The sequence below is a fragment of the Grampus griseus genome, assembly GCF_964374135.1.
Source record: "Grampus griseus genome assembly, chromosome: 2".
Classification (NCBI taxonomy): Eukaryota; Metazoa; Chordata; class Mammalia; order Artiodactyla; family Delphinidae; genus Grampus; species Grampus griseus.
Genome location: NC_139018.1, coordinates 67,035,542 through 67,048,810, shown reverse-complemented (window position 1 = coordinate 67,048,810; position 13,269 = coordinate 67,035,542). Strand labels below are relative to the sequence as shown.

The 13,269-nt window shown below is 38.3% G+C and overlaps 1 protein-coding gene and 1 long non-coding RNA gene across 11 annotated transcripts in view; one reads left to right on the top strand and one right to left on the bottom strand.

The window, feature by feature from the left end:
• The window catches only part of HEATR5A (HEAT repeat containing 5A), a 112,613-nt gene that overhangs the window by 10,479 nt on the left and 88,865 nt on the right, over window positions 1-13,269 (bottom strand). For 7 of the 8 annotated variants that reach the window (XM_082647196.1, XM_082647199.1, XM_082647200.1 and 4 more), the window contains 7 exons: window positions 12,858-12,926; window positions 11,246-11,425; window positions 9,325-9,544; window positions 5,589-5,837; window positions 3,754-3,881; window positions 1,844-1,991; window positions 723-995 (listed from right to left, as the gene is read on the bottom strand). In XM_082647196.1, coding sequence (XP_082503322.1) covers window positions 723-995; window positions 1,844-1,991; window positions 3,754-3,881; window positions 5,589-5,837; window positions 9,325-9,544; window positions 11,246-11,425; window positions 12,858-12,926 — 1,267 coding nt within the window. The remainder of the gene's footprint in view (window positions 1-722; window positions 996-1,843; window positions 1,992-3,753; window positions 3,882-5,588; window positions 5,838-9,324; window positions 9,545-11,245; window positions 11,426-12,857; window positions 12,927-13,269) is intronic. The other variant, XM_082647202.1, reaches the window with a different exon arrangement.
• LOC309817938 overlaps window positions 1-13,269 on the top strand; it is a 73,385-nt gene that overhangs the window by 58,638 nt on the left and 1,478 nt on the right. Inside the window, exons 4-7 of one of the 3 annotated variants that reach the window (XR_014296287.1) lie at window positions 1,834-2,007; window positions 4,295-4,540; window positions 7,205-7,311; window positions 9,338-9,488. This is a non-coding gene — a long non-coding RNA (uncharacterized lncRNA). Of the gene's footprint in view, window positions 1-851; window positions 1,739-1,833; window positions 2,008-4,294; window positions 4,541-7,204; window positions 7,312-9,337; window positions 9,489-13,269 lie in introns of those variants that run through there. The other 2 variants (XR_014296288.1, XR_014296286.1) reach the window with 2 other exon arrangements.

Below are 13,269 nucleotides of genomic sequence, written 5' to 3'. Positions count from 1 at the left end.
ACATAAAAACTACATATCTACATATGGAAGCTACACACACATACACACACACACACACAAAACAAACAAACAAAAAAAAAGAAAAACAAAACAAAACTCAATATGAGCCAGAGTTTTTAGGGAAGCCTTCACAGATGAGGTAGGGCTGGAGCTGAACTTGAAAGGAAGGCAAAATTTTACAAAGGAGAGAAGGGGTGGGGTTGGGGTCATTTCGGATCAAGTAACACCATCAACAATAGTACAGAACAGGGATATGCATGAAGCCTCCTGGGTTTAAGGTTCACACGGAAGGAATCAGGAGGCAGTTGTACTCTGCAGAGCCTTAAACACTATATTAAAAGCATGGACTTGATTCAAAACAGAACTGGATATGATGAGAAGCTTCTGTTGTCACTGAGGTAGGGAAAGTCCATTAGATACTGTATACCAAAAAATGCCCAAGAGCTAGTAATTGCCATCGATGGGTTTACAATATTCTCAACCATGGAAGAGACTATCTATGTAGAGTACATGCTGTCTCTGTATTTACTTTCACCCTTTTAGTAAAACAGATTACTGGAATATTGTAATGTTAACCTTAGAGGATTAAAGACCATATGCAAAGCTTTGGGGGTCAGCATTTGTGTAATGAGGAAAAGATAAGCAACCATTACCTCCATTATCTATCAAAACCATTTCTCTCCTTCCAGGTCAAGTAAAGCAAATCAAACACCACAACATACCTTCAGGAGAGCACACTGCAGGAAGTTCAGAGAGGATAACTAATGCAGCGGAAACCAACCTACTTCCATCTTCTGACAGCATCTGTGGCTTTGTAGCTTTTACTCCTGGGCTACCTGTCAATTTAGGATTTAGCTCTGGGAGCTGTCTAACTAGAATGCATACACACAATTCCAGTGTTGCAAAGACCAAAGATTTCCCAGGCACAAGTCCTCCTGTGTCCTTTCCCTCTCCAAATTCTGGCAAGGTTTCCTTTTCAGCAGCCCCATCATCAACTAAAAGACAAAAAGAACAATGTTGAATAAATGCTTCAGGTTTGTTTTGCTTCTGGTAGATGGCAGTTTAGTTCATTTCCGTTGTAGGTAACACATTTAAATGGGTGAAGTCTTGGGTCTTAAAGAATGAAAGAGAAAGTTATGGAGGTAAAAGTAGTTGTCTTTATGTGGACTTCTTATTGCAGTGGATCAAAAGAAATCCTCGGTGACCTTCTCAGCCTTAAAATATTGTCTGGTTAACTCCTTGCTGTTAAGGTGTGAACCTGATAGCTAGAGCTCCAGCACTGACCTTACCACCTTAATATTGGTAGTGGCTGGGCAGAAAGATAGGAACTGAGGTCCCTGATGTCTTTAAGAAGCTGCCATCTCAGCCCAGGACTGCCAACTTCTGGACTTCTTTTAGATGAGAGAATAAGTCCTCGTGTTTTAAATCTGTTATATTGGATTTTCTGTTATAGGTAGTCAAATGTAATCTTAAGTGATAAACTCACCAATACCAAATTTGACTTGTAAATGAACAATTTAATCACTTTGCAAAACTTAAGTTATTAAAGAATTGTCAGTAGTTCTTTCCAAGTACATTGGTAAACACTTAAAAGTAGGTACTCAATCAGTATAAAGAATTTTTTTTCCTTCCAGGGCTGTTAAAATTCTAATTTTCCCAAGGAATAGTAGTTTAGCTACTGACAACATCCAAGCTAACACGTAGAGGTGCATGAGAGGATTTGAAGCCATACCTAGAGGTTTGTACTATACACAATAGATTCTCAGAACGACATAGACACATAAGCAATACTTAAAAAAATAATGATGCCGTGTGATTGATTTGGCATTATAGGAACATTCACCTTCTGCACTTCGTCTTTTCTCCTTCACATGTTCTTGAGCTGCACAGATAATCTGCCTTACCACTTCAAGAGAAGCCAGCTGAATGGAAGGTGATTCTCGGGTCAAAATTACTCGATGTAGTACATTCAACAACTCGATACCCAAGTCCTATCACAGAAAACAGGTGAGACTATATGGAAAATTACATACTTAAAAAAAAAATACCAATGTTAAATGCCATGACAAAATTCAGAGAAAGAAACAATGGTCCATAAAAAATAAAGGTGTTAGGGCAATAAAGTTATGTAACACTTGCTCCACTTTAAACCAACTCCAGGTTGGTTTTTGTCCAATCCTGTGGGAGATGGCACTATGACAAAAGATCATTTTCACACAGGTCCTAAAGTGGGAAAACAAACGAGATTTCTAAAACAAGATGAAAAATGTGGCTAAAAGTATATAAGGACTGCCATGTAGATTCCTAGATTTATATTAAAGTTTTCTGGTACTAATAAAGAATGATGGCGAAGTATGACATTAAAAGTGGATGAGTTATTAAGCACAGAATGAATATCTCTCTAAAGAATAAAATACACTGGACAAATACTATTTCATTTTCTCCTTTTCTTTTCTATTGGTTACTCTGGTGGCTTTCTTTCATCTTTGAAAATAATAGTAAAACTGTCATTATGATACTTTTTTTTTTTTTTAAAGATGTTGTGGGTAGGAGTTTATTAATTAATTTATTTATTTTTGCTGTGTTGGGTCTTCGTTTCTGTGCGAGGGCTTTCTCTAGTTGTGGCAAGCGGGGGCCACTCTTCATCGCGGTGCGCGGGCCTCTCACTATCGCGGCCTCTCCCGTTGCAGAGCACAGGCTCCAGACGCGCAGGCTCAGTAGTTGTGGCTCACGGGCCCAGTCGCTCCGCGGCATGTGGGATCCTCCCAGACCAGGGCTTGAACCCGCATCCCCTGCATTAGCAGGAAGACTTCCAACCACTGCGCCACCAGGGAAGCCCCTATGATACTTGTTTTAACATACAGAATAAACAAGCAGAAAAAGTTTAAAATTTATTCAAGTACAATCCAAGTCAGGCAGGAGCCTGATTAATACTTTAAACCTAATAAACGATAGTAGTAATAAGTTATATAACTGTATAGAAAAGAAATCATACCATCCATTTTTCTTAACATCCAAGAGTCAATTTAATATACAATTCAATATACTGGTAGTACCTGATGCTAAGGGTGCCTGCCCAATACAGAGTTGCTCTTGGGAAAGCAGTTAAAGGAACTGCCATTCTTTGTGCACTGATCTTTTTTTTTTTTTAACATCTCTATTGGAGTATAATTGCTTTACAATGGTGTGTTAGTTTCTGCTGTATCACAAAGTGAATCAGCTGTGTACAGTGATCTTTTAACCATGGTCACAACTGGGTCTGATATTAGTGTCTGACTCCACCTAGAGACTAGCCAGTCGTCTCTTAAAAAGACTTGGATAGAGAACTCAGCCAAGAGGAATACTACGTAACTGACAATAACTACGTGAACCAAGAAGAAACTCTCAGGGAAATGGGGTATAAGATACAGGTATATACGAAGAGCAGGGTGCACTGAAGCGGAAAGAGACAAAGACAGTATGATATAGAACCTTCCCATCATTGCAGAAAGTTCACATGAAGAGCTGCTACACGGAGTGGTTGGCTGGTGGCAGCAGAAATAAGTGCGACAGAAGCAGAGACAGAAAGAGGCATGACTGCTCCTAGGTCAGCACAGTTGCTGATGCCATTTCAGTTCTGAGGCCTAGCTGTGCAGTTTTTTAGTCTCCTTTTTACTTCTCCGTGTTTACTCCCTATTGACTGTAGTAACCTGGACATGTTTCTGTTCCTGTTCCTTGACATGTACAGAAGCCAAACAAAAAACAAGAAATCACCTGATCACTGCCAATTTTAGATCTGGGCCAAGGAACATCTAGAAGGGCCTGTAACGCATGTAAACAAGCAGTAATGCTTTCCATGGTTGCATCTGAACGTAAGGAACACAGAAATTCCACACTGATTCCTGTAGAAAGCAGAAAAAGAGAACGAGGCTTCTTTGAGATTCTTAGTTTATGAAGTTAAATAATTTTCTATTTTGATAAGATATACAAATAAACTTAGCAAAAAGGTAATGCAAATAAACCACAATGAATTTAAGACTAAACAATTAAGTGATAAGGCAATCTCTTAATAGTTTGTTTTTATCAACATATACACAAATAATAATCTCAATTAGGCTTGCTCACTACTGCAAAAATTACAATAAAATTGCACCAGAGAATTTAACATGTAGAGTTTCATAACTTTATTTTGACTAAAATTTATTGAGTGATTACCATGTATCAGGCATTGCACTTTAAGTATATCATTTCACTATCTGAGAAAGTAGGTACTATTATTACCACTCCTTTTTTTTCTTTTTTCTTTTTTTTTTAGTGGTACGCGGGCCTCTCACTGTCGTGGCCTCTCCTGTTGCGGAGCACAGGCTCCAGACGCACAGGCTCAGCGGCATGTGGGATCTTCCCGGACCGGGGCACGAACTCGTGTCCCCTGCATCGGCAGGTGGACTCTCAACCACTGCGCCACCAGGGAAGCCGTATTACCACTCCTTTTAAGCACACAGAGCTTAAATAGTTTGCTAAAGGTCCATTACAATGGGGCACACCAAGAATTTGAACTGAGGTAACCGTACTGCACAGCTTATGCCCTGCCAATCTTCGTTATATAAAAGTTCATTTTTATCTTGAAAAATTTTTTTATTTAAAAGAAATATTTATTTATTTGGCTGCCCTGGGTCTTCATTGCCTCATGCAGGATCTTCGTTGCAGCATGCAAACTCTTAGTTGCGGCACATGGGACCTAGTTCCCTGACCAAACTAGGGACCGGACCCGGGCCCCCTGCATTGGGAGCACCCCCCTGCATTGGGAGCGCGGAGTCTTAGCCACTGGACCACCAGGGAAGTCCTAAATGTTTTTTAGAAAGTTCTCATCTCAAGGCAAGCGAAAACAAAATTTTAACATACCCAAGGAAATAAGAAATCCGGTCATGTTTGGCCTGGTAAGGAATAACAGAAGCTCTATGAACCATAAACCTTACTTAATTTAATCACTTGCCTTTATAACTCTCACATGTCACTTAAATCAATAACTTATTTATAGGTAATGATCTAATAACTTGTTTCCTCAGAACAAGGTAAGTATGAAAAATATTTATTCTAGAAACTCACTGTACCTAGAAAGATACTTCACTTTAAAAATGAAGTTCCAAGGCTTCTGTGGTGGCGCAGTGGCTGGGAGTCCGCCTGCCGATGCAGGGCACATGGGTTCGTGCCCCAATCTGGGAAGATCCCACATGCCGCGGAGCAGCTAGGCCCATGAGCCATGGCCACTGAGCCTGCGCGTCCGGAGCCTGTGCTCCGCAACGGGAGAGGCCACAACAGTGAGAGGCCCGCGTACCGCAAAAAAAAAAAAGCATGTGGAAAGAACTAGGCTTCTTTTGCAAATTTTACATACATTCAACTCGATGCTAAAGCCAGCCTGTAATGGCATTCTAGACTTAATGAAATTTGCAATTTTATAAGCTGTATACAAGCTTACTCACTTGTATACATCAAGGCTATCACTAATGCCTAATAAAGAATGAAGTAATAGCCACCAAGAGCTGATAGGCAGGGGGCACAATTCAAGAAAAACTCTGTAGGGTCAGAAGCTAGTAAGGTCTTTTACTGACCTAAAATAAGATGGAATCTCTCAGTGTAGACATCCTCAGGGGACTTTACTGGAGCCCCAGATGATGACCCCTGACACATGGAAGTTGGTGTTACAGGCCTTGAGAGATTAGGTGCTCCCTCATCTGGGTCAGCAACAACAAAGCCTGTGCTTGTAAGCCACAGTGCTGTAGCATGGAGGATAAACGCCCAGGAGCTGTAATAATGCAATTTTGCGTTTTCACTAGTCTCTGCTGTGTAGAAAGCACCACCTACAAAAAAGGGAAAGCAAACAGTTTCAGGAGGAATAAAAGAAGAGATTAGCTCACACTACATTTTCCCTTTTATCTGTTACAAGATATAGACCATTTCCATCATCCCAAAATTTCCTTTGTGACCCTTTCCAGTCAGTCCCCTACACCTCAAGGCAACTACTTTTTTTTTTTTAATTTATCCATTTATTTTATTATTTTTTTTGGCTGTGTTGGGTCTTCGTTGCTGCGCAGGGTTTCTCTAGTTGTGGCGAGCTTGGGCTACTCTTCATTGCAGTGTGTGGGCTTCTCATTGCCGTGGATTCTCTTGCTGCAGAGCACGGGCTCTAGGCACACGGACTTCAGTAGTTGTGGCACGAGGGCTCAGCAGTTGTGGCTCGCGGGTTCTAGAGCACAGGCTCAGTAGTTGTGGCGCACAGGCTTATTAGTTGCTCCTCAGCATGTGGGATCTTCCCAGACCAGGGCTCAAACACGTGTCCCCTGCACTGGCAGGCAGATTCTTAACCACTGTGCCACCAGAGGAGCCCGGCAACTATTTTTTGACTTTTATCACCACAGACGTTTTGCCTGTGCTTGGACTTCACAGAAATGGAAAAATATCCAGTATGTACTTGTTTGTGACTGAGGTTTTTTTAAAAAATAAATTTATTTATTTTATTTATTTATTTTTGGCTGTGTTGGGTCTTCATTGCTGTGCACAGGCTTTCTCTAGTTGCAGTGAGTGGGGGCTACTCTTCGTTGCAGTGCGTGGGCTTCTCACTGCAGTGGCTTCTCTTGCTGCGGAGCATGGGCTCTAGGCACGCGGGCTCAGTAGTTGTGGCTCACAGGCTCTAGAACGCAGGCTCAGTAGTTGCGGCACACGGGCTTAGTTGCTCTGCGGCATATGGGATCTTCCCGGACCAGGGCTCGAACCTGTACCCCCTGCATTAGTGGATTCTTAACCACTGTGCCACCAGGGAACCCCCTTTTTTTTGATGTTGGCCATTTTAAAAGCTTTTTTTCGGGACTTCCCTGGTGGTGTGGTGGTTAAGAATCCGCCTGCCAATGCAGGGGACACGGGTTTGAGCCCTGGTCCAGGAAGATCTCACATGCCATGGAGCAACTAAGTCTGAGCACCACAACTACTGAGCCTGTTTGCCACAACTACTGAAGCCTGCACGCCTAGAGCCCGTGCTCCGAAACAAGAGAAGCCATTGCAATGAGAAACCCACACACCGCAAGGAAGAGTAGCCCCTGCTCGCCGCAACTAGAGAAAGCCCGCGCGCAACAACCAAGACGCAACACAGCCAAATAAATAAAAAAATAAATAAGTTAAAAAAAAGTTTTTATTGAATTTGTTATAATACTGCTTCTGTATCATGTTTCAGGTTTTTTTGGCTACTATGCATGTGGGATCTTAGCTCCCCAACCAGGGATCAAACCTGCACCCCCTGCATTGGAAGGCGAAGTCTTAACCACTGGATCACCAAGGGAGGTCCCTGTGACTATGTTTTTGTTAAACAATGTTTTCAGAGATTCATCCATGCTGCTACATTATCAATATTTTGTTATCAATGATTTTATTTCTCCTGAGCATACAACTGTTCGGTCACAGGGCTGATATATCCTTACAACTTTATAAGAAAATTTGCAGGCTAATTCTTAACTTTTTATTTTATTATTATTATTTTTTGCGGTACGCAGCCCTCTCACTGTTGTGGCCTCTCCCGTTGTGGAGCACAGCCTCCGGACGCACAGGCTCAGCGGCCATGGCTCACGGGCCTAGCCGCTCAGCGGCACGTGGGATCTTCCCGGACCGGGGCACGAACCTGTGTCCCCTGCATCGGCAGGCGGACTCTCAACCAGTGCGCCACCAGGGAAGCCCCACTTTTTATTTTTAATCACAAAATATTTTAAAACAAATATGTGATGTGTATATGCGTGTTTAGAAGGTGAAAGACTTATAGGATCTGAAAAGAAACCAGAGTATGTGTATGCATGTATAAAACAGATACCTATTTACCTATCTCCAAGATTAACATTTTGTCTTTCTTAAATCTCTTTCTTAAAAAACAAACAAAAAAACTCCTAAAACTTTGTACACCACTAATTCTTGCCCCTCCTTTTGTAACCACTTTCCTCAAGTCACTGTGAATCACTCTCATTATGGTCTTACACTTTCACTCTAGACGTCTGTATTCATAAATAATAGATGCTGTTATTTCTTGTGTGAGTTTCCTTAAAAGCCTCATACTGTGTGTATCCTTTTTAAACTTGCTTTCCTCCCAACACTACATTTTGATGATTTATGTGTCATTAACATTTGCTGATAAATTATGTCAATAAATCAGTTTATTTCCATTTTGTTTCCATTTTTAATGCTATTGAAAGGTACAAAGTACAATAAACACTCCACATATCTCTTTGTGTATAATTCCAATTAAAATTCTAACAGAACTTGATAGGCTGACCCTAAAATTCATAGCAAAGAGTAAAAAAAAATAATAGCCATTTTGGAATAACATAAAAATTAAAAGCAGCTACCAAATATCCAATCCATAAAATGCAATATTAATAACTGACTATAAAATTAGACCCCTAAGGGAATCTAAAAAAGAGTAGATATATGTATATGTATAACTGATTCACTTTGCTGTACAGCAGAAACTAACACAACGTTGTAAAGCAACTATACTCCAATAAAGATTAATTTAAATTTTTTTTAAAATTAAAAAATAAAATTTGATCCCTATCCTCATTCCACACACATAATATAAATTCTAGCTGGACTAAAGTCCAAAATATAAAAAGCAAAACTGTAAAGCTTATATTTCTTTATGACCTTAAGTTACAAAGAAGTATTAGGCACTATACAAAAACCATAAACAACTGATTATATTACTTTTAAAAAGATAAAAGAGCAAACTACAGGCTGAAAGAAGATACCTGCAAGATATGGAATCACAAAGGAATAGTATTAAACATATGTAAAGGATTAATAAGTCAGTAAGAAAATGTCAAATAGTAGAAAATGGGCAAAGATTATGACTAGGTGATTTAAGGAAAAAGAAACTTAAACGTCCCATAAACCAATGAAAAAAGATTCCCAATCTAGGAAATAAACCAATGAAACGCTTTCATACTCATCAGATTGACAAAAATTATTAACAATGATAACATATAATGATGGGAAGATGTAGAAAAACAGAAGCATGTTGCTGTTTGTAATGTATGTTGTTTGTATGCAATGTATGTTGCACATACATTGTTGTAACCACTTTGGAGAGCGATTTGGCAGTGTCTTGTGAGGTAAGACGAGCATGCCTTGTGACTTAGAGATTCAACTTCAGGGTCTCCACCCTGAAGCAACTCTCCCGTGCTTATTCTATGAATGAAAATTATTCTGGGAAAATGTTTCAGATAAACATTACCTGCTATCGGAGAAATTTTGAAAATACATGTTACTGACTGTCATTCTAGGGATTATGTAAATATTTCCCCCCCTTACCTTCAACAGGAAGCTGGGAGGCAAATTCTGAAGGCAAAGTTAGGAGAGCAAAATCCTGAAGCGCAGCAAGCCAGAGCCTACTTAATGTGCCAAGATCTGCGTGGACTAAGTCAAGCAGCCCGTCTGATGAAATCGACCCGTTTCCGACACTCTCTTCTGAACAGGTAGTCTTCAAAGGTTGTTTGTGGTTTTTATGTCTTTCTACAGCAATTATGTAGACCTGTATAAAGGTTACTTTATAAATAGGAAAATCTCGTACCCACTGAAAAGGTGTTACAATATTTTTATCTTGCTGAAGAGGCAGACTTACCTTGAGCCTGCCTCCTGGACTTAAAATGCATTGTGATACCAAGAAGGTATACATATGTAACCACACACAAAAAACTAGGGTAGAAAGATCCAAAAGCATTATCTTCAGTGAGATATATTAGGGATAATAAACATTTGACAAATATGCTGCCACCTTGCAGTTTACAACCATGACAGCTATAATTAAATGATCATGGCACTCTCTTTTACTAAGCCTAGACATGGCCTTGTAATCCATTTCAAAATATGGCTACAGGCAGCCATCTCTGAATTGAAATAAGCTGAGTACCTTCTTTCAATGTTACCACTAAATTACTATAAAAAGTTTAACTATATAGATTTAACATGGACTACAGAATGTTAAAGTATTCAACATTGTACATAATGTGTACTATCTCTTTATCCATAACTCCAAAATCCAAAAAGCTCTGAAAAATCTAAGTTTGTCGGCAAATCAATCTGGTGGCAAAACACAAAAAAATTTATGTGAAGCTATTTCTACAATGTGAATATTCAAACATTTCACACAGATATATTTAAGTGTTTGATTACAGATTCTATGGTATTGTCCCAGACATCCTAGATGAATACATGAAATATGCATCCAAATTTTAAATCCCAAATATATCTGGCTCCAAGGATTTCAGATAATTATGGACCTCAATTACATGGAACTTGTTGGCTAGTCATTACTTTCACTAAGGAGAGAACAGGAGAAAGTAATGGCTTAAGCAAGAGTATAGAGTTTCAAATTATTACAAAGAACACTATATAAGCACAGAGTAATTTATAAAATAGGTTACAGAAATTACAGAATCTGTTTGCTCTATTAAAAGCATATGTTTAAAGCATTTAGAGTTGACTGTTAAAGATCATTAGATCCAACTTATTAAATCTAGGCAGAACTACTTCCTGAGATTTGTCAACACTAAATAATGACAAAAATAGACACTTTACAATCTTCTGATTTTAATTAGCCCCACTGAAGGAAACCCTTTCTTATATGTTGGTTAATTCTCTCAGTTGCAATCTGAGACTATATACTTCATTAAAGTGGTATATGAACCAAGACTGGACAAGTCTGGTAACTGCTGAAGCTGGATGACGGGTATATATGAGTTCACTGTACTATTCTGTGTAAACATTTCCATCGTAAATTTAAAAATTATATAGCTTTCTTCCTGATTAGAAAAGTAAATAAAGAAGAGTTAAGCACTTCCCTCTAAGATTTCTCTAATCTTAGGAAATAAACCAACTTAATATTCAAGTAACTTTATGAAAGAGCACTAAAAAATATTAACATATGTGTTATAGAGTTGATAGAATATATGAGCAAACCCACATTTCCAATAATTCAGGTTTCAATAAAAGTTGATTTCCATTGGCTATTATTAATGTCTCTCATGACTGCCCCTGCTAAAAGCAGCAGATAACAGACAACAGAGGGCACCTTAGAATCCTTGGCCAAAATATCAATTAGCATATAAATACACCTCATATTGAAAGTCTTCTGTCAACCTTAAACATAGACTTATTTGTGTTTTAAATAGCTAACTTCAGTTTATGGCCTAAGATGTTTATTAACAACTTCCAAAATTCTAGAAGTACTAACCTCTGCCCAGGCTTTTAGCACAGCTAAGATCTCCATGGTAGAAGCACTTTCATTATATAAGTGACTTAGAGCTTCTTTTCCAACCTGAATTTTTGTTAATGATGCAACAAGCAACTGATGAACTCTTCGGAGATCATTAAGGTCACTTACAACTCCACTTGCTATCCAGGCACTGCAAACCTAGTTTTTTAAGAAAATCAAAGGCTATATTTAAAAATTATAAAAATTATAAACACCCCCTTTGTGAGTTCAGCAAAACTCACCCATATCTCAGGAATCTGGTCATTGAAATCATCTTGCTATCAAGAAACCCCAAGGGATACTGGTGATAATGATAGTCAAAGCCAGCATTTCAAAAGGGAATGAAGTCTTAAGGTTGAAGAAAGGAAACTGTGCTGATAAGTATATAAATCAGAGTTTCAGATGTTATTAACACAGTGAAATTAAGCCATGAAAGGCATCACTTTCATAAATGTTTGGATTAACATCTGAATTATATCTCCAATCTTGACTATTTCATCTTATTATTATTTTAAAAACAGCGATTAATTGCATGGTTAATTATTTTATCTTTCTTGAAAGATAAATTACCTACCATTTAAACCTCAATGAAGATTTTGATTCTTTTGAAGATATTTTTAATTTTAAAAACAAAACATCATTAATAATTCTCCAATTCAAAAAGTTTACTCAATTATCAGAGGTTATCTATAAAGGTTTTCCTGGGTGTCACCATATTTCTCTTTTACTACAGAAAATTTATTTTTCTTTTATATTTATTTAGTGTGCATCTCATTTCACAAAAGATTTCAAGTGGCTTACAGCGAGAACACATAGAATAAAAACGATGATAAATTAGACTCAGGACAACAGTTAACACACTTCTGTGAATATTTGAAGGCTCTCAAACATTTCCTAAATACAAATGAATTTAGAAATTTGAAAATACTGAGTAAAATTATAATTAATTTAATTCACATCAGTTCTGCTTTCAGGCCATTCAGGTCTGGATATTGAATGTCTGACAACCACACCAAGAAAAGCAACTATTTAAAACTGTATATTATATGGCTCTCAGCTATATGAAAAAAAGCTCAACCTCACTTGAAATACAAATCTAAACTATCCTGAGATACCCTTTTTACTCCATCATATACACAAAAATCTAAGTTTGACAACTCACAATGCTGCTGAGACTTTGGGGAAATAGGCACTTACATACAGTGCTGGTAGGAGTTTAAATTGGTAAACTCCTGTAATATACTCTTGAACCCAGCAATTCAATTTTAGGGAATTTATCTCACAGATATGCTTAGACCCAGTGAAATGACCTATGCAGAAAGAAGGTCATTCACTGCAGCAGTATCCATAATAGCAAAAGACGAAAAAACCCATATTTCCATCACTAAGGAGCTGGTGACATACCCATATATTGGATTACCATGCAGTTATAAGAAAGAAAAAGTTCTCTAAACTTAAAAAGTAAAGGAAAAGGGGCAACTGAGATTAATGGTTAGACAACTATAACGTAGAACCTTGGTATCAAATACTAACTGGAGAGCTGCTTCCTAAGAGAGGGTTTTTCTTAAAATTTATCTTTTTAACCTTTTACCTGACATGCTTTGGCAGTGACATCAGGTGGCGTCTCTGAGGTGAAGGCTGGTCTAAGTGCCGCTCCTACCTGGCAAGACATTACAGGCTCATTCAAGCATTAAAAAGTAAAATAGCACAAACTTTTTCTCATTTTAATGTTATTTTAAAATTAGTTTTTTTTTTAAATTAGTTATTTATCATATGTATTATGAACATCTTTTGTTTTTGCCTGCCCAGCATATCTTCCCGTTTTTAGCTAAGTGCATCCAAGTTTTCCTTTGGGGAACTTTCTCTCTCCACAACTCTCAGCCCATGTTGTTGCTATGGAGTTGTGAGCACTGTCTGGCTCCAGGGACCCACACTGGGATAATGAAAGCTCTCCTGAGGACATTTGCTAGGAGTACTAGGAAAGAAGCTCTCTCTTTAAAAGA